This window comes from Chaetodon trifascialis, chromosome 10, assembly GCF_039877785.1.
Source record: "Chaetodon trifascialis isolate fChaTrf1 chromosome 10, fChaTrf1.hap1, whole genome shotgun sequence".
Classification (NCBI taxonomy): Eukaryota; Metazoa; Chordata; class Actinopteri; order Chaetodontiformes; family Chaetodontidae; genus Chaetodon; species Chaetodon trifascialis.
Window position 1 is genome coordinate 24,118,673 of NC_092065.1, and position 21,469 is coordinate 24,140,141.

Consider the following 21,469-nt stretch of genomic DNA (forward strand, 5'->3'; position numbering starts at 1 on the left):
AAACTCAATGTGTTTCACTCTCACCACGGTCCACACTCCAGATCTGACCTGGTTTAGTCCCCGTGGGATGACGCACACACACACACACACACACACACACACACACACACACACACACACACTGGGCAGCTATTGCATCAGACAGACACAGTCCCGATGTCGGCCTCCGCCAATGAAATAACAGGTCTGCTCCGTCTCTAAATATGTCCCTCGAAGAGAAACACCAAAGTAAACACAGCAGAGGCAGATTCCAGACCAGTAAGTGAGGAGTGCAGGGCCCAAGGTCAGTCACCCATCTCTAAACTGGTTCCAGTTGGGCCAAACCCCACCAAAGGCAGAGAGCTCCAGACAAACCAGGCTTTGCTCTGTTGTTCCACTCACACCGAAATAACTCAGTTTGGGAGAAAGATGTTTAGATTTTGAGGTGGGTGAGTCTTCGTGTGTACTGAAGTTGAGGTTTTGTGCAGACAAGTGTATTGCATACGCAGGTTGTGGAGCTGTAATTTGCTGGAGTTGGTTCTGGTGCTCTGTGTCGCCGCCTTCTCGTGGGAGTTTGAATATATTTTCTGCGTTTGTTCCCAGTTCAGTACATTCGGCCTGCTGCCAGGAACCCCGGCTTAGCTTGACAGCAGAGAGATTTAATGTTAGAAAAAGTTTGAGAGACTCACACCAGGTCATGTGTTTGCAGTTTTGAACAAATGAAATTCCAAAAAAAAAAAGCAAAGATTACTAAACAAGCATCGAAAGAAGAAATGAGGAATAACACTGTAAATTGTTAATTACCATGAATCTGTGAGGGTGAGTGAGTTCACTCATTGATGACTCCACGTTAGCGTCTGGACTTCGGCCTTGATGTTTCTCCCACAGCCACTGATTCATCTGCGCTGCCCTGAGATCAGCCGTGATTTCAGTGTTAATATGACTTTTATAATCTCTGCGCTCTCTTGACATACTCATTGTTTGTGCTTGGCGGTCTACCTGCTGCTTCACCATTGAGTCACTGCTAAATGGATCCATGTAGTATATATGAGTAACGCTCACACTCCAACCTCTTCTGATGATGGTGACTCAGACTTCAGGAAGCAGTGCTAATCAGCTGTTCCCCATCAATGCCATCCATTTCCCTTGCACCGAATTGCTCCAGCGTGATGACACAATGGGCGTAAGGGTTCAACTTATTCGTCATTAAAGCCTTCACAAAAGTAAAAATTTCTGTTTAGACACAAGAAGCATATGCTACATGTTAGCCTTCAATTCCCAGAAGTCCTTGTGGTTTTGACCCATGTGGCTCTATTTGCTCTCCAAAAACGAAGCCGAGCTTTAATGCCATCTGAATACAACCTTTAACCAATTAACCAACCTCCCTCTTAACCTCATGTCAAAATCAGGACAAACCCAAATCTTCTTTCTCACTGTATTTTTTGGTTTTTCTTTCAAACTGCACAACGAAGGCCGCATGTTAGATTTAGCTGCAGTGATTGGTGGTAGCTGTGGTCGTATGAGAGCCTCGTATAAAAAGCCTGGAGAGAATCTGTCTTCGGTTTGTGGTCCAGGGAGAGACCGACTGCCTGCTGTGAGATGAGTTGAATCGATTTGTAATGAATGAGCGGGTCAAAGGATGGAAACCTTAGTTGTGGGTTCTAAAAGGTCAGATGCGATTATGAAGATGGATTATTCTGACCTCTGACCTCACAGAAACTGACCTGAAACACAACATTTTTAACCACCACTGCACGCTTTCAGGATCTTGCTCTTTGCCAATCATTAAAAAAAAAAGGAAATAATGACAACGAGGCCTTTAAGATGCTTTCCCTTTCAGCTTATTGGTACTGTTTGTCTCCAGGTGATGAAGACCTACCACATGTACCACTCGGAGAGCATCAGCGCCGAGAGCAAGCTGAAGGAGGCTGAGAAGCAGGAGGAGAAGCAGATTGGCAGGGGAGATCCAGTCTTCAGTATCCGAATGGAGGACAAATACCAGAGACGCAGCTCAGTGAAGAAGATCGAGAAGATGAAAGAGAAGGTAGAGAGCCAGGGTTTCACGACGCTTAACAAATTTAATCCAATTTGTGACATTGGCATTTCAACTAGTAGTCACGCCACCGCCTTTAGTAGTTGCCTAAAAAGTAGGGATGTCCCGATCATGTTTTTTTGCCCCCGAGTCCGAGTCATTTGATTTGGAGTATCTGCCGATACCAGGTCCCAATGTGATACTTCTATAAAACATTATGAAACAAACTAAGAGCAAAGAATAACATCCAGGATGTCCCTTATTTTTATTTTTTATTTTTTTTTACCAATGGCTCTTATATTAACATGTAACACTTATGCACAATTGTGCATGCATGCAGTGCAGCGTATTGTAAACTTCTATGAGGTAGCTTGAATTACAGTCTCAAGTCAGAACAGAACACAGAAATAAAATAACATTTTTCTTCACATTAGGAATAGTGCAACATTAAGTAAGGGATAATGCCCGACGAGGTGTCCATTATCAGAAATTAATGGACGACGCGGAGACGTGAACCGTTCGACACGAAGCGTTCGACGCGAATGAATGGACTTCGCTTTCATTTCTGATAATGGACACCTCGAAGGGCATTATCCTGCTTATACCATGGTCACTTACGAAAGAAACAAATATTAAATCAATTATTAATACATTAATGTTGTTTTTTTCCATTAAAACCTGCAGCTCAGTCGGCCGCAGCTGTTATATTAGGCCTAATCAGTGGAGGGAAGTGAGATGATTGCTTAACGTTATGTTACGTGATACAAAGTATCATTTCAGAGGGCAAGTGCACCTCTTACCGCTTGTGTGTGTCCTCTGCTGTCTTGCCGTTGTGATAAATAAACTGTGAAACAACGTATGTTTTGAGTTTCTGTTGCCACGGTTACCAACCAGCGTTTGAGCCAGCACAATTGTGATCGATCACGTGATCGGCCCCGATTTCCGATCACGTGATTGGATCGGGACAGCCCTGCTAAAAAGGCAGGAAAAGTTCTTGATTTAGGCCCCAGCATGGCTTCTTCTCAGAGGTCCCGCTGACGTGAGCACAGGAACACACAGTGTGTCAAAGAACAGGCTTTGTGCTCTCAGAACAGGCCTGTTTTCTGTTACAACTCTGTGACAAATGATTAAACGGCCCTTTAACGTGACTCTTCCTGGAACGCGTTCGGGAAGTGTTAAAATATGGATGATTTGGAAGTGTGTGAGTCAGAGCCCGTGGGTCAGTGTGTGGTGACTAACTAGCAGATTGTATTTGTCTGGTAGAGAGGAAGTGTAGGACAAAGACAGATGGCTCAGACTGAGACACTCTGGTTGAAGCGAAGGACACGGGCCGTTTTTAGTTTAGCTTTTCTTCTCTCCGTCTTGTTCCCTTTTTCTATTTTAAACAGAATTTAGCTCATTTCTTCTCTAATGTTTATCGAAGCCGTTGTTTTGCCAGTAATCCAGTCTCAGTTCCAGGACGCGCGGTGCGTACAGAGACATAAAAGCACAATCACTTGTCAGAAAGGCAATTCTCAGCTCATTAAATTCATCCTCCCTCCTTTGCTCTGTTATTGTCTATTTCTCATTCTCGCTTGTAATTCTCTCATCAGCGTCAAGCCAAGTACTCCGAGAACAAGCTGAAGTCGATCAAAGCGCGGAACGAGTACCTGCTGACACTGGAGGCGTCAAACTCCTCCGTTTTCAAATACTACATCCATGACTTGTCGGACTTAATTGATGTAAGTATATGAAACCGCATGCTTCTGTCAGTGCTCTTCTGAGACAGCTTCATCTTTAGCACAAGCATGTTTGTCTCCAGTGAGACTGCTGGGGAAAGTTTTTTGCTGAGGACACTGTTCCATAAACAGAAGACACACTCTGAGGTCCTTTCCTCATGCAGAAGACCCATTACTGTTCAGGGGTGATTTCACAGAAGAGATTTAAAACCATGCTCAGATGGCTTCAGCAGCTGGGCCTGATATAAAAGAGATGTTAGGGCACCAGACCATGGGATGGAAATTACAGGGCAGGACAGAATTAAAGCAGCTTATTAGCTTTTGTGCTAAAAACTGTTCTTCTTCTCTTCAGGTTATTATTGAAAACCCTCAGTTCTGCTGTGTGTTCCTCACATTTTGTCGCAGTGTTGAAGTGTTTCAACGTCTTTCTGACTGTCTGGATAGAGAGTGGGAGTAGCCGTGCACCTGAAGCCTTGTTGCTGTCGCTGTTGTTGTTGTTTCCGTCATTTCCAGCTGTGGGTCATCGCTCTGTTCACTGCAGCGCCCACGTCTCTCTACTCTGCCTTGAAAGCACATTGTTTGACCTTTTTGCTTCCATACTGATAAATGACTTATTTATGGTACGCCTCCCCTTGGTTGTTATGATTTAGGTAGAGAAATAAACGTACTGCGCCATTTTCTGTGGCGTTTCTGAGGAAGAGGGAGAAGGCTGGGTTTTCTGAGGCTCTGAGGTTTTATATTCCAGATAAGACTGGAAGAGAAGAGAAATGCAACCTCTATTCAGCGGCATGCTGTGCGCTGAAATTACCCCTCTCCCCGCTTTGCTCACAAGCCTTCACATCTCACCAGGGTGTGTGTGTGTCTGAGTGTGTCTGCGTGTGTGTGTGTGGGATGCACTCTGTGTGAGTTGTATGTGCAGTCTGACACATTTGTTTATTGATGAAGGAGACTTTTTATAGTAGAAAACAAAGTATACAAGCTGGCCGAAGTGGTGTCCTGTTTGACTGTCATCATTGTTTTACCTTATACCAGTCAACTCCAGATCTGTTTGCACAAATAATTTAAGACTTTAAGAAATAAGTTTTCTGATTGATCACATGAAATTATTGGCTTGTTTTTCTACTGTTTACTAAAATCACTGCTCTAAACGAACCTTAAACAGCTTAAAAAAACATTGATAACTTTGATTCAGCTGTTGACTGGTGCAGAGAAATGGTAACGTTATTTGCAGAATATTATTTGGTTACAATTTTAGTCACTTTTTAAGCAAAAATGTGAAGTTTTGCTGTTTTCATGCTGTCTTATGAGATATACAGAACATCAGTCTTTGGGGTTTTGGCGCAGTTGTCCAGACAAAGCAAGCTGCTTGAAGACCTCAGCTTGGGCTTTAGGGAATTGTAGCAGGCATTTTTTACCATTTTCATCAAATCATTAAGAAAATAATCAGCAGGTTGTTCGTGAAAATAGAGAAAAGAGTCATCAGTCGCTGCCTGGTGTTAGTTCATGTATTATGAGATGGGTAGTGTTGCTGTCGTGGTGGGTTTCTGCCAGTGTTCAGTGCTCAGATCCTTTTGTTTTTATGGGTTCTGCCTTTTCCACTTTTAATCTTTTACCTTTCAAGTTTATAAAAGCAACTTGTCCTCCTGATTTTCCACCTGACGTCGATCCTCTTCTTTCCTCTCTTCCAGTGCTGCGATTTGGGGTATCACGCCAGCCTGAACCGGGCCCTGCGGACCTACCTGTCAGCAGAATACAACCTGGAGACGTCACGCCACGAGGGTCTGGACATCATAGAGAATGCCGTGGACAGTCTGGACCCACGGAGTGACAGACAGAGGTTCATGGAGATGTACCCCACAGCCTTCTGCCCACCAGCCAAATTTGAGTTCCAGCCTCATATGGGAGACGAGGCACGTAGTTCAGTCAACAGCAGAATCTGTGATAATAGAAATAGCTCTGTGTTTGTCATCTGATAGAAGTGGAAATGGAGAAAACAACTGCGAAAAGAAACCATACTTGTATCATGAGTTTTATGAGGCTTTGTTTCCAGGACACCGAACAACATGGAAGTGAATTTGGAGTTGATTAAAAAGTCTCAGACTTAATGAGGTCTGATTTTCAGGGGCTTAAGCGCTGCGTTTTACTGCATCTGGGCTGCCGCATCAGGTTTTATGGGGCACTGAATTTGACAAATCATGTGTTAATTCTACCCCTGCAGTCATGTAGCTCAACATGCGTTGTGAGTTTTACTGCTTGGCTGGCACCGCCGACGCTGATATCACGTCCGTTTACTCGCTGCTGTTGTGTGGCCGTCTGCGTTCAGTTGGCAGAAATCACTGTGGGTTTCTCTGCAGTTGAAGAATTTGGATGCCTGCATCCTGTTTAATCCAGAGGTTATGTGGCCTTCTTTTTCCTGCAGTAGGTTGTAATTTCAAGTTCTTGATCACTGACAAAGCATTTCCTCTTTTCTCTTCCCAGGTGTGTCAGATCTCAGTGCAGCCGCCGGTGAACGGAGAGCTCATCCTGAGGTTCCAGCAGCTCCAGTCTCGCCTGGCTACTCTGAAGATCGAGAACGAAGAGGTAAACTGGCGCAAATAAATTCAACTCTTTGTGCAGGTATCCGTAGTGTGTGGGGGTTTAGATATGTCAAACATGTCAAAACTGTTCTCTGCCGCTGCGGTTTTGTCGTCTGCAAGTTCAGTTACGCTGCTATTTGTTGGTTGCAAGATGCTGACAGTTGCAGAGCGTTAAAGCTACAGAGGAAAGTTAACTTTTGCCAGAAGTCATCCAAGGTGAGAAACAGAATAGTTTCTGATGATCTCTGAAGAATCAAAGATTTTGTTGCAAATACACACCACACGCAGACACACACATGCGCACGCTCTCTCATGCCCTGCAGGTAGCCATCAAACCCTCTCTGTGAAGCCTCCATTTTTGCTCCCACAGGTAGAATTCACTGTCTCTGTCTTTTATTTGCACAAACCTGTCCTGCTCTGCTCTGCTTTGACATTGGAGGTGCATCTCTGCTGCTCAGGCTGTGCTGTTTTAATCTCTCTGCAGCACGTCGGTAACTCTGCATTTTCGAAAGCCAATGGGAGCAAAATACGATGACTTCCACAGATTCAGAGAGCTCAATCACGTCCATCAGGCTGGATTGTGGATCACGTCTGACCTGCTTCCTCTCTAAGAGCTCTCGCTGCCTCCTGTCTTTTCCCTCTCCCTCCCTCCACACCGGTGCACTTTCTTTCTTTTATCCCAGAATCACACAAGCTTGTCGCTCAGCTTCCTCTGTATCCGCTGGGACAGATTCCTTTTCATCATACCGTCGACACTTACATAAAATTGCTGAGCATGCATCTCTCTGATGATAGGATAGCTGCGGTTTTATTTGAGTGTGCAAATTATCTGTTTAGTTATGTAATCAAGCAAAAATGGCAAATATTCGATAGTTCTGTGCTTTATATCAATCTAAATTGAATCTGTATGCTATTTTTGACATTTTATAGACTTAATGATTAATCCGTTATTAGAAAAAAATAATTATTTATTTCCTTACTTAGCCCTGGTTGCAGCCCTCTATGCAGTATCGTTCATGCCCAGTGCCTTGTTGTGTGCTGTGCATCAGGGCTGGTCAGAGCCCTGCTGGGGTCATCACATTGCCTGCAGTATGTACAATATTTTGGCAACTTGGCACATACACATGCACCCGTGTGTGTCTGTGTGTGCGTGTGTGTGCGAGGTATGATGACAAGCCCTGGTTGCTCCATGTCCCTTTCCGCCTGCCTCGACGAAGCGGATGTCCTGGTGGGTCAGAATTGGAGGGTGCTGCTGCTTTGTGTTAGGATCACCAGATGGCCTCTCCACCCGGGCACAGTGTGCCAGATACATCCTTGAAAAATGAACTTTCAAAGCGCAGTGAACGCCCTACAAGCACGGCTGTCAAATGTACAAGAGAGAAAAGAGAGTCTGTCTTTATCCGTCCAGGAAGGGCTGCAGGGCAGTGCTTAGGAGAAGTGCAGCTGTTTCCTCAAACCTCTTTGACTCCCGTGAAACGGCGAAAGAAAACATTGCTGAATAATTTACTCTGCGTCAGAGGCGGGTGGGATGCGACGTGAGGAGAAAACTCTGGATCTGACTCTTACTGAGGGGTAGGGGTTAACACAGCCCGGCTGGGTGCCTCCTGCACTGCAGAAAATACAAGAGAATTATTTTCATTAAAAAAGTCTGCCCTCCGAGGACATCGTTCATTTCAGCTCCTCCGTCGGGCAGCGTGGTTCATCTCTTTTCAGATGGAATAATCTGGCCATTTAGATCTTGTTTGCCTCCGTATGAACCGGAGCTGACACAGCCTGATTTCCCTCCTCTGCTCTCTTTCATAATCTACAGACATTTAACACTAAACTCTGGCAATCGAATAGCATCTCCTTTCACAGGGAGTGTTTGTTTTCCCTTGGATAAATCTCCGGGAGGCACTTCAAAGCCTGTGTGGGTATGTGTGTGCACGCTCACAGTGGGATGATCAGCAGATAACGCACTTACTACACAGTCTGTTGGAAGCTCCAGACAGAGTTCTGCCTCTTGAACTGCGATGATAGTTGTTGAAATAATGCTTAGTGATATTGTACTGCTGCCCTGCAGAAGAGCACTGATTTTACAGCGCGGCGAGTGGAATCATTTTGGATTTTGACGCTGCAGAACTTATTTTCAGCCCAGTGAATGTAAGTAAGTAAGCGAGGCGGATTGTTAGCTGCTCATAGTGGTGGGCCACAGCGCCATAGGAAATACCTGAGTCATAGTTCTTTATTAAAAAAAACAAACTCAATTCAGTCCAGGGACTTCTCTGCAGGTCTGTTATGCAGCTCCAGGGACTAATGGGCAAACCCAGCGAGTCTCACTCAGAGCTCTGTTGTAATTGAGCCCCGCGGTGAACACTGGTAACTATTCGTCTGCTGAATAATGGACAAAGTCAACAGCTTTTTTTTCACTTGGAGCGATTCTCTCGCATGCATGGGTCCTGTCTTCATGATGACAGCTGGGCCTCTCGCCTCCACGGGGGCCACCATGGACGAGACAGCCAGTCACACGGGGACAGAGACAGACCAAACACAGAGCGTGTAGCCAAAACGCGGTGCTATAAGTTCCCTATCTTGGTCCCCTGCTGTGGATAAAACAGCGCAGTCACTGGTGTAATTGTGGATCTGTTTGTGTTTTCTCTGGAATGGAGGTACCAGGCTCTTCATCTTTCTCGTGCAGAAAGTCACTCCTTTGATCACCAAACGACAATCCCTGACTGTTGTCACGAGACAGGATGATGTTTTTACCAAGTTTTCTGATCGCAGAGCCATTTCCTCTTCCACGCTGTCATTAGCCGTGTTCCAACTTGCAGTATGTTTTTGCTTCACGATGGGATGGATGATACTGTAACGACATCCACATTATGTGTTCTGAGCACGTGTGTCAGCACTGTAATCCGTCAGTGTAGCCCGCCTTGCTTTTCAGGGTTTTTTCTTCCTGTTTTGAAGGCCAAAGAGTTGCAGGTCAAGCTGTTTAAATAACAGTAATCCACTGTTGTCTCTGCGTGCACACCAGGAATCCACCTTGTTCTTTCATTAGCATTGAGCTCCGACCCACTTAATAACTAAGAAATGGGGTCACTACCTTTGAGTGGGGGCCCAGACCATTAAGAATAATTAGCAGGAATTCCAGCTGCGTCTTACTCAGGGCCCTGTTGACCTGTGGTGCCCCCACCTTTTAAAAACACTCAAATGAGCTCTGATGGTCCCAGCACTTCACCCTCCCCAGAGTGTCTCCGCTGAATGAAGAGGAGCGTTTTGCTGAAAGTTTCCTGAGAGGTGGTTGTTGATGTTTCTGCATCAGCATGGCCTCTTTCCCTCTGCAGCTTTTCCACATCAGTGAGTCATGCTCACACTTTACAGCCTCTAGACTCTTCCTCCTTGTCTGTTTGTCTCTTTTATCTTTCTTCTCTCTCTTCCTCTTCATCGCTGATCTGCAAATGCCCTTAGCCTATATGGCTCAATATTGATTATTTTAGGAAGCTGGGTGGTTAATTAATGATTTGGAAGATTAAACATCAGGCAGAATTGTCAGTGTCACTTGTGACTGACCCCTAATTTGAATACATCTATTACATCATAGATCAGAGGTACAATCACCAATGAAAGAATTGGGCTTGTTTATGTAGATCGTTATCATATCAGAGCAGGTACCAGGGCCACTGTTAGGTCAGAAACGAAGCAGAGACTTTGAGAATGAAGTTGCATATAATGACTCTGTAGCCATGCTAGCACGCGGCTCTGGGGATGGCAGTGTCAGATGATTGGATATCTGACTGATATTAGAAATATCTATAATAACACATATAGGATGGATTGCCATGACATTTGGTACAGACAAATTTTGTCTTCCCCTCTGGGTTAATTAATAACTTTGGTGATCTCCTGAGTTAAGGTCATTATTGGGTCACAGTTTGAATTTGCTCAAAATACCTCCAAATACCAGCCTCAGCTGTACTTTAGTGCGAATAACCAAACGTTAGCATGCTAACATGCTATACTATGATGGTATACCTGCTAAACATCAGCATGTTAGTATTTTCAGTGTCACTGTGAGCTTGATAGCATGATTTAACATTTAGCTCAAAGCATGTCTGTGCTTAAACTGGCAAGTTTTTTTTGCTTTGGCTTATCTTTGTGAAGTAAATGATGACACAACATAATGGCTAATAATGACAGAGATTAGATTGGCTCCCTGTAAGCATTGCTTTCACAATGCCAAATTGAAGGCTGACTGATGATCCAGTGTAACTGATTTGGTTGCTTAAATGTTTATGGAACTGTTACAAACTTATTTACCCACCCACTCGTTTGTCACATCCTCTGTCATCATATACCAGACACGATCACAGCCTGCAGCACTTGCATTTGCTGAACATCTTTCGTAGTAAGTGGCGGGAATTCAGACCTCTGGCAGGTCGTCTCCTGATGACAGGCAACGGAAAGTTATTGAAATGAGTCTTAAAAGCCTGTGAGTGAATGTACCATGTCCAGCAGGCGCTGCTTGACCCTGGCCCCTCTGAGTGCCTGCAAATTGATTGCTTTGACTGGGAGTGAAGTTCAAGGGCGGATTTTTATGAACATGCTCAGAAAACACCTGAATTTTTCAGTGTCACAGGATAGCGAGATGCTTTTAGGGAGTGTGATAATAGAAGCCACCGAGTATGCTGTGATGGTAACACCATTAAGAGATGACATCAAGCTTTTAAGCCGCTCCCACAACTCTTCCTCTACAGATCAAAAAAACCTCGGAGGCCACCCTGACCACCATCCAGGACATGGTGACCATTGAAGACTACGACGTGTCCGAGTGTTTCCACCACAGCCGATCCACCGAGTCGGTCAAGTCCACCGTGTCAGAGACGTACCTCAGCAAGCCCAGCATTGCCAAGAGGAGGGCCAACCAGCAGGAGACGGAGCAGTTCTACTTCATGGTGAGGGGAGATGTGGGAGGATGCTGGCGTATACGAGCGAGCAAGCAGAAACCGCTTCAGAGCCGTCTTTTATGTCTATTAAGTGAAGATGCCAGATTTTTCTTGTCTGATTGTCTCTGTACTTTTTATGAGCTGCTGCAAAAATCTCTAAAATGAATCTGAAAATGTGAATTCAGAGCTTCTAGCCTGACGTTAAAATGCTTTAATCCGTGCATGTAAATGTTAAATCTCCATGCACTTATGCACCGAGCCACTTTGAAATCTCTGATCAGTTGGCAGAGGGGCTTCTCTCCCAAAATATTTCCATTCTGTAAGGCTAGCTGCTATCCTGTTCCAGTCTGAAGATGGACATGCTCTGATAACGGCTTTAAAAAGGCTCTCAGCGTGTCCTTTGCCCTTGGCTTTCTTATCGTAGATTGCTGTCTTAAGAGCGGGCGCTCCGGCTGGCACTCGGGGCCGCCGTGTAATTACTCTCAATTCTCCACAGAAATTCCGGGAGTTTCTGGAGGGCAGTAATCTCATCTCCAAACTGCAGGCCAAACATGACTTGCTGAAGAGGACACTTGGTGAAGGTACAGTCATGATCCCTTTATTTTTATATTCTGCCTTTATAGCTCCCACTGTTCCTCTTACTCTGTGATGAGCGTGTGCTCTTGATTGTCTCTCAATGTCAAATCCACTTTCTCCGGTTTGTGTGTAGCATCCAAAATGAGGATGTATTTTAAGGATAATCAGACTCCAAACATCCAACATAACTAATAACTGGCTGCTGGATTTTGTCTTTTCATTTTCTGCAGTCCCTCAGCTTTTTCCATGGCGTACTTCCCATTGTTTGCCTGCCTTTTCCACTAGTCAGAGCTCCTGGATGGTAATCTGGGTTTTATCCAGGCGAGCCAGAGCTGAGGGGGATTGCGAATTTGTATTATCCGTCTTAGTGATTGATTTGCACCCAACTTAATGGACTGCCGTGCATTAGAGGGGCGGCGGTCATTATCGGCACTCTCTCTTTGTTCTGCATTGGTGGGATCTCCTCGAGGCCTCGAGCTAATCTACTGTCAACCCAGAGAGCGTCTGTCAATCATGGTTCTAACCGGCAGTCCTGGTGGTCTCAGTCAAACTGTCCGCTTAATGACTCATGAAACCGTGCACTAATGAGAGAGAGAAAAGCGCTCTGCTTCTCCCACGTGCTCCTTAATCATATTGTTGTCAATGAGCTGGAGTACAGTACGGGCCTCTCAGGCACACAGACAGGTCAGATCCTGTAACAGGAACAGATGGCTGCACACTTCAACCTCCTCCTGTTCTCCAAAACCGTTCGGAAGCTATTTTGTGCTTAACCTGAACTTCGCCTGTGCAGACTTGCAGCCCTGTGTATTACTGTAATGATTAGTGTGTCTGTTTGTCTGCGTCAGTTATAAACTTACAACTGTGAGCCTGGCAGATGTTTGTACTGTAATTGTAATGCCGCTAAAGTGTTGCATGAAGTGCAAGCTCTGTGTGTGTGTGTGTGTGTGTGTGTGGGTTTTGTTTGTGCTGCTCAAGAGGCCAGCGGTTGCGGACAGATGGCAGGTTTCAAGTGCTTCACCAGGCGTATGCAAAATGCACCGCAGGGACCTCAGAAACAGGTCCTGACATGTCCACACATCTAACTTCCCCTCACGTCTCTTCTCTTTTCTGTCTTCGCCTGCAGGCCACAGAGCTGACTACATGACCACAAGGTAAAGCACACGCTCACACTTAAGGACCTGTGCATATTCAAGATGCACATCCAGTCCTGTTTCCTTTCAGCAGCGACAGAAACGATCGTGACATGTTGCAGCTCACCAAGGCGAGGACAGTTTGCCTTAGGAAATTCTCAGGAAGTGCGCTGTGACCATGAAAGCAGGAGTCAGTAGGTAGACTCAGGAACAAAAAAAAAGCCTCTGCTGAACACTGAGCAGATGTGTCGGCCTCCATATTTTCAAAGCTCAACCTGGTATCCTGTTTGCAGGTGACGGTACTTCTGTATGTCAGGACTTTAACAATATGTGATGGGATCTGGGAAAACCAATCACATGTCCAAATTTTACCTTTTGGAGATTTTAATATCACCTAGAAGCTTATTCCAAGCTCTTTTCAAATCTGTTCTCATTATTTTTATGTCTGGTTTGTATCAAGTGTTATGATCACTCAAAGTCAGCTGATCAGTAGGATTTTTTTGGAGCAGAATTTTGAAAAAAAAAAAAGAAAAAGAAAAAAAAAGCAGGTTTAAAGACGAGGAAGGACAGGAAGTCAGAACACGACCAGCTTCCTCAAACTCTCTGCGTCTCTGAAGCTTTGACGTCTCTCTGTATCTCGTAGCGTCTGACTGAGGTGTCAAAATAATGTTTTGATGCGCAGCTCACATAAGAATGCGCATTAATATGACTTCATCCTCATGTTATGTGGTTTACTATGATTAGGGTGACCAGGGACAGTCACGCATTTCCATTACTTTTCACACATCCTGCAAATCGTGACGTTGCAAATTGTTAGCGACACTGTCAATAACAATTAGTGACAACGTCACCGTCTTTGTAGGCTATGTAAACTAACAAGTTAGGGGTGGATTTCATGCGTTGTTCGTTTTTCATTCGTAGGAGATAACGACAAACAGAGTGCCTGATTTAAATAACGTATTTAACATATTAAACAAGCGAAATATAATGCGATATTTTCAGGAATGATAGTCAAGATGTTGTAAAATAATAATTTAATGAAAAGCCAATTTCATCAATATTTTTGACACGTTTTCCTGGAAAAGTGGCAGCGCGACATCCGACGGGTTTTCTTAGATTCCATCGCATTTTATAAAACTTTCTAAAATCAGATTTTCAGTTCGACCTGACTGTAAACTAAACCGTAGTCAGTCAGCGAAGAAGGTAACATTAATTATACTTTGTTTAGTTTTACATTGCTTCATATTTTGTGTTATTTTTATAATCAAAACAGTCAAGGTTGAGGTTTATTTTGCCCTGATAGAACTGCAGAGGAAAGGTCACATTGTCTGAATTTTCCTTCTCCACTTTAAAAAATTCCCTACTTCAAATCCTCAGTTGTGACGATTTGCTGCTTTTCTCTGTTTTATATCCTTATAAGCTGAATATAGTTTGGCTTTGGACTTTTGATCAGACAAAACAAGAAATCTGAAGACATTAAGTTGAGTTCTGTGAACACTATTTTCAGACGTTTTGTACACTGAAAAAAAATCACGGGCAGATTAATCGATGATGAAAATAAGTGTTAGTTAGAGTAGAAAATAACACCAGTATTTGTCATCAAGTAAAATGCAGCAAAGTAACTGTGCTTTTACATCAGTAGGACATTTGCTGACTCCCTCTGGACTCTGAAAAACTGTCTCTAAGTAAAGACAGCATGTTTCTCAATGGACATTATTCACTAGAATCACACATGTTCATATCATGATAACCAAAAAATACACTTAATACCTTAAATTCCTCGAAGTCTTCTCTACAAATGTGATGTAAGTCTGGACACACACAGATGTAAATGCTACTACTAGGTGGTAATTGCATGATCAGATATTTAAAACATCTTTGGGTCTTTCAAGCAGAATCATTCTGTTACTGTGATTGAGCCGCAAAAGAAACTCTGTTAATCTCAGTCCTACAGGTGTCACACACACACACACACACACACACACACACACACACACACACACACACACACACACACACACACACACACACATCCACACAAACCAAGAGAGGCAAATCCCCCGCAGGGCCTGTCAGGAGGTAGATGCTGACACATACAATGCTCCCAGCGGGTCTGATGTTTCCCTGGCCTGCGGTATCTGGTGGAGAGAGAAGAGGCAGGATTATAAAGAAAAAGTTCATTCACGAGTTTCTGCAGTGTCCGAAAATGCCTGTCCGTCATCTCCAGGCGGGTTTTTAAAGATTAGTCTGCTTCATCTTGGGTTTAGGAGTTTGTGAAGGACATAAAGGTTATTGAGAATAGATAAACCGCTCTGAAAGAAAAGCTGCATTGTTTACTTATTCTGATGCATTCTTTGTATTCTAGACATCCCAATGGGCCACTCAAAACCCACACTGGCACCCGGCGGACTAGACCCCGCTCTGTTTTTAATGTTAGGTTATTTAATGGCAATTTGGAGTCATTCATCAAGGTACTGATCACCAGTCTGCCCGCTCGACGTTGCTCCTCCTCCTGTCTATCTTCTGTCTTGCTCTGGCTTTCTGGCCATTTTGGTGGGTTCCCCCAAAGCATCTTAGCTTTGATTCATCTTCTATGCCCAAAGAAAAAAACACAAGTGTGCTAAGATGGATTCTGGAAACCTTCCTCATGAGTCAGTGAGCGCTGGCGATCTGCGTCTTGACATGTAAACGGTGGCACTGATAGAGCTGGAGGGCTGCAGGAGGAGCAGTCGGAGGGATAAATGTTTGCCTCCATCAGCTCCCCTGACTCACTGCTGACCTGGCATCACTGAGCTGCTCTGGCAGAGATACCCTCTCCTCCTCCTCCTCCTCCTCCTCCCCCTCCCTCAGCGCGAGAGCAGAGGCCAGTGAAAAACAGCAGTGTAAATGGCGGTCAGGGAGTGGATGCCAGACTGATAAGGTGTTGCTGCCTCCCTGCTCCGGGCCTCTTCGCTGCCTCTCACCGGTGGCTGTGTCCACTTCTTCCTGTGGTTTACGTTTCGGGTGTGATGTCAGCACAGAGTGGAATGACGGTGCGCTCTTGGTGAAAGCTTTGGTGGGCAGCTCCTGTGGTCCTAATCTGGGTCTTGCCTTTTCTCTCTCTTTCTGTCTCTCTGTGCTCATCTCTGGCACTTGCGACATTTGTCTGTAGCCGTGGACGACGGAACTCACACGCTCGACATCAGGTAGACACCTTGAAGCATCTTGGGGGGGCCCATGCTGCTTGCCTGTGCTCATTTCCTTTACCTGTCCTGCCTTAACAGCATTTTCACCCCGTGTTGTGTTTGTCTGAATCTCATATTTGTTACCTGACTTCACTGAGTCGCCTGAGACAGACTGAGTCGAATGTTCTCTACTTAAACAGAGCAAATTATCTTTAGTTTCACTTGTGAAATTCTCAGTGTAAACCATTCCCTACCTCAGAATTGGTATTGAATTTACATGATATAAAGCAGTCATCCCCAGTCTCACATATCCAAAGGGATAATATTACATAATCCTGCTGCACCAGACCTGTGCCTCAATCCTCACGGCTCCGCTCCAACGATAGATTGTCGATTTTGGCACAGTCGCTGTGTTTGGGCCGTGTGTATACCCCTGAGGGCTGTAAACAGATCCAGTGTATCATTAAAAGCATGCACTGAGTCCCTGTCCAGCACTGAGCCGCAGGAGCAGCTGGCACCGTGGTGCAACAAGAGTGCAGTCCACGTCTAAGTGCGTGAGAGGAATGTGTTTTCACTCCTGCCCTCAGCTCCACATCCAGAGTGCGCCTCTTCAGATAAGTTCTCAGTCATTTAAACATAGGGTGCACTTGATTGCAGGCATAACAAGACATAAAGTATATTTAGCACCACTGGAGGCCAATCAAAGCGTGTTGGACAGCAGGTTTGCACATGCTTGCTGCCGTCATATTTCATAATCAGTGAGTGATTACGGGACACTGGGCATGAAATCAAACAGCTGCTGAAGTGAACTCGGTCTGTCTCAGGAAGATCTCCCTCACATTGTGTCTAAACCTACGACCTTCACTTACGCTGGGTGTGCATGTTTGTGTACGTTTAACATCACCAGTTTCTGTTAGAGCCCGACCGATATACCAGCAGGCCGACCTCACCGGTCTGCATCAGGACGTCACAGCTGTGCTTCCATCGAGCAACGTGTTTCCAGATGTGCAGAAAGAAATGGCAAAGAAGTAAACTGTCATAATAAATGTAGAATTTATAATGCACATTTCTTTTTGTAGTTACTTCAAATCATCATTAGTTTGAAGTTTCATTACATTTACTCAGCATTTACTGTCATATTTACTCTAATATACGTCTTTATTGCAAATATATTTCATAAATTTTGATGAAAAAAGAGACTATAAGCAAATATTAGAGTTTTATGAGTCTTAATTATTAATATTGACAGCATTATCAAAATTCCAGTATCTGTCGGGCTCTAGCTCTTGTTGATGTGATTAAAAACTGCACATTATACCTGATTTGACACCTGGATGTTTTGATTATGTTGCCTTCAAAGGACTCTGGACAGGCGATCCCCCGTGTGGTTGAGAGCTGCATTCGCTACATCAATTTGTATGGTGAGTTGGTTGTTGTACAGCGTGGAGACATTTTGTCACTTCAGTGAAGCGATCATAAGTCGATGACACCATTTAGATGTTCTTTCATGAATTCTTTTCACATAACGACTACAGCGTGCTTCCTCTTCCAAGCCTGTCTGACTTTGGTGAAAAGTGACACTTGAGCGATTCCCAGGCGCTAATCGTTTGGGTGTGCACGCAGTTTTTCATGTCGGGGTTTCAGCTGCAGTCATGGGAAAATACAGATTCCATCCTGTTTACAGCAGCTCAGCCTTTTCCACCCAGCTTCACAAACACACCGTGAGTGCCTGGCCTGGCACGGTGAGGACTTACGAATCTGGTTTGAAAGCAGATTGACGAAGACGCTCTGAATGAATGTTTAAGACGTGGCAGCAGTGAGATGGTCTGCAGGCTCGTCTCTGATGATGCGCGAAGAGAAATCTAAAAGACAAACAGCGGACTAATCATGCTTCCCCCTGACCCTTGACCGCTCCTCTTATTAAGTCCTAATCCCAGCTGGAAGACACTTTAGTGAAGCTTAGTTGCGACCTCCCTGACTCATTAATTATCCTTAATAGGAAAAGTGAAGGGGCTTAATGAACAGGATGTGCCTGTCTGGTCCAACTTTTGCTGAGTGTCTATGAGTAGATTTCTGAGCATGTTGAGTGTGCCTGCTCGTCCTTTACGTCGTGTTCCTCCTGCCTTACGTTGCCTCTTTGTCTTTCTCTGTGCAGGCCTCCAACATCAAGGAATATTTCGTGTGTCTGGATCCCAGCTGGAAGTCAATGACATCAAGAACTCATTTGAAAGAGGTACACGATGCCTGTAAAGATAGATTTACTACAGATCATCTACACAATTCTGAACTATTCATCCCACATTACACGGACCTTATTTAGCCAGTGGGTTTTTTGAGTTTTTAATTAGTCATATTTTCCATAAAATCACGTGCTTTTGTAATGATTAAGGAGCAGGTCCAGCTAACCTGCTCGCTTGTCTGTGTCTCAGGAAACGACCCCCTGACAGATGATGAGAATAATCATGACATCAACTCGGTGGCTGGCGTTCTCAAACTTTACTTCCGTGGTCTGGAGAATCCTCTTTTCCCCAAAGAGAGGTTCAACGATCTGCTGGCCTGCATCAGTAAGAACACACACACATATCAGGTGGAGTGCATCTCTCTGTGGTTCATCGTGGCTCAACAGCTCAGTGTTTTTCTGTTGAGTCTTTCTGCTGGGCAAGTTAACCTCACCCAAATTGTGTCCTCGTACCTTAAAGTTACACACAGTCAGTGCTCACAGCCCCTGTGTGCACGCTGTGGGACTGCAGCTGGCTGTGGTCGGGAACAGTGTGAGGCTGTTTCTATTGAAAATGTGTAGGTGAACGCGGACATTTTCATGCCTCAATGCTTCAGTTATGTGTGTCTTTTCTTATGTCTCAAGTCTTTTCACCAGATCTGTAGTATCTATAGTAGTCGCGCACAGTGTGTATTTCTCACCAGACGCATCCCTCAGATGAAAAGGTACCATGAAACGTCTGTAGTGTTTCATCAGCTGAATGGCTCTGCCTTCTGCTTTCTCTTTGTGGTATCCAGTTGAGCACAGACAAGGATTGTTATGTGTCCTAAGCGGCACAAAGCTGAACCGTGCTCACAGCACTGTGATGGAATGTGAAACGTCCGCAGCATTTCAATCCAGAGCCGAATCTACGCTGAAGTCCTCATAAGAATAGTCACATTGTCAGTTTGCTGCGAGACACTTCACAGATCAGCCTGTGTGGCTTCTTCTGATCTTTAAAGGCATTACACGGAGGGCTTTTAAGCTCTGTTAAAAAACAGTTGAACATGCACAGACTAGTCACATGCACACAACTTGTGCTGTAATGCCTTGTGCTGCTTTGTGCGTCTTTGAATGTTCATGCAGGCTTTTGTGTAGTCGCCAGTGTGTGAAGTGTGTCTGGTGTGTTTCCTTGGTGTACTTTTACACATTTGTGCAGGATGAGTGATGGGGATTCCCTGTTTACATTCCCCAGCTCAACATGCCAGTGATTGCAGTGTGGGCTGAACGCCCAGCAGGCTCCATATTAAAAACCCTCTGCTTATTCCATATGGGGCAGCTCAGACCAGCTCCAAGATCCCTTTTCCATTTAACTGCTCCCTGTTTTTTTCTCTCCACTGCAGCGACTGCTATCTTTCATTTTGGCGGCAGGGTGTTTTGTGTGGGTGTGCTCACGTGTGTGTTTGCAGGTGATGTATAAGCGTACATTGAAGCAGATCTTTAAATAGTAGCGTCTGAAGCTTCTGAAGGAGTCTTGCAGAATTCTAGTTTGGTATTCATGAAAAATGAAATACATCACAACCATCCCAGAAGCCCCAATCCCAGATGGCACAAAGTGGCTGGAGGGTGACAAGGCTATTTTTAGCAGGCAGCAGAGCCCCAGCTTAGCCAAATAAAGTAGGCTGCTTCAAGTGTCACAGCAGAACAAACGAGATAGTAACGAAAGACAAAAAGGTTGCCGTTCTCCAGCATGTTGATGTCGCACAGAGAAAGATTCTAAAGTTATCATTATGTTCCTTCAATAGATGTGTTTAAGGGAAAGTTGCTCCTTTGTTGGTGAAAAAAGTAAATAATTGAGAACTTGACAAATGGTTTTAGAGCGGTGCTGTTTTCATTTAGAGGAGAAAAATGACTCGGCGTGTTCGTTGTCGGGTACCATCGAAGAGTGCTGTCCAAAGTCTTTATTAATTTAACAGTATTTTCTCTTCTTGTAGTTCAACATTTTACCATATTAACATCATACCCTCTCTGTCCTTTTGTTGTCTAGGAATAGAGAACCTGTATGAGCGAGCGCTGTACATCCGTAAGATCCTCCTGACCATTCCCAGATCAGTCCTCATCGTCATGCGCTACCTCTTCGCCTTCCTCAACCAGTACGTTTATACACATTAACCACTTTGTGAGGACTGTCCCTACACTTCTTAAAGTGTTAAAAGTCTGAATTACTGTCCATATCTCTCTTTTCCTACCCTCCTCTCCAGCCTGTCCCAGTACAGCGATGAGAACATGATGGACCCGTACAACCTGGCTATATGCTTCGGCCCCACACTCATGCCCACACCGGACAGCCAGGACCAGGTCTCCTGCCAGGCTCATGTCAACGAGATCATCAAGACCATCATCATCCACCACGAGACCATCTTTCCCGATGCCAAAGAACTGGATGGGCCCATCTATGAGAAGTGTATGGCTGGAGGAGACTACTGGTGAGGAATGACGCATGAAGTTGGCGTCGCAGTTTTTAATTATCCAGACATTAAGTCAGGCTTCAGAGGCTTTTTGCAAATGCTGTTTCAGCTTCTGATCTTTGGGTTACAAGACACACACAGTCTCGCTCCAAGGCCACCCCGTCACTGTGACTGAAGGTCAAGTTGTTTTAGATGATGATGGAAAGCCTCCCGGTGAGGTCACTTCATGCTGTTGCACAGATTAACACAAGGAAATGTCAGTTTGAGAGTCTGATAGACGTTCTCTTATTTGTTTTTTTTAAATCTTGTTTTATATATATTTATTTTTTTTTACTGGGGATGGAGCAAAGGCATGCAGCCAAATCACCAAACCTCCTTCCTTAGGGACTCACTCAGCACGCAGGAATGCGTGCACGCTCAGCTCTGCAGCTGTGTCAGTAGTATGTCAGTGGAGTTGATATGAGCAATTACACACTCCAATTAGGTGTCTGTGGTTAAGAAACATGGCAAGGTAGAAGCATGCTTCAGTGCTGACTTTACACACAGTGGACTCTTTTCTAGGTGAGACAGGCTGAAACAATCACGTTAATTACCACGATCACAGCAGGAGGAAAGAGAAAGGTCACCTGGCAGGGAAAGGATGATTAGATGAATTGCAGCACATAGTCAGACAGATCAAACCTGAGGCTCTCTGCCAGCTCCACATC

The 21,469-nt window shown here is 44.7% G+C and overlaps 1 protein-coding gene across 3 annotated transcripts in view; it reads left to right on the forward strand.

Annotated features, from left to right (window-relative positions):
• Positions 1-21,469, forward strand: part of srgap1a (SLIT-ROBO Rho GTPase activating protein 1a) — an 86,009-nt gene that overhangs the window by 48,705 nt on the left and 15,835 nt on the right. For 2 of the 3 annotated variants that reach the window (XM_070971807.1, XM_070971806.1), the window contains exons 5-17: positions 1,844-2,023; positions 3,604-3,732; positions 5,418-5,639; positions 6,208-6,309; positions 11,039-11,236; positions 11,724-11,808; positions 12,927-12,954; positions 16,085-16,118; positions 17,458-17,518; positions 18,253-18,330; positions 18,527-18,661; positions 20,342-20,447; positions 20,556-20,780. In XM_070971807.1, coding sequence (XP_070827908.1) covers positions 1,844-2,023; positions 3,604-3,732; positions 5,418-5,639; positions 6,208-6,309; positions 11,039-11,236; positions 11,724-11,808; positions 12,927-12,954; positions 16,085-16,118; positions 17,458-17,518; positions 18,253-18,330; positions 18,527-18,661; positions 20,342-20,447; positions 20,556-20,780 — 1,583 coding nt within the window. Of the gene's footprint in view, positions 1-1,843; positions 2,024-3,603; positions 3,733-5,417; positions 5,640-6,207; positions 6,310-11,038; positions 11,237-11,723; positions 11,809-12,926; positions 12,955-15,298; positions 15,405-16,084; positions 16,119-17,457; positions 17,519-18,252; positions 18,331-18,526; positions 18,662-20,341; positions 20,448-20,555; positions 20,781-21,469 lie in introns of all 3 variants that reach the window. The other variant, XM_070971808.1, reaches the window with a different exon arrangement.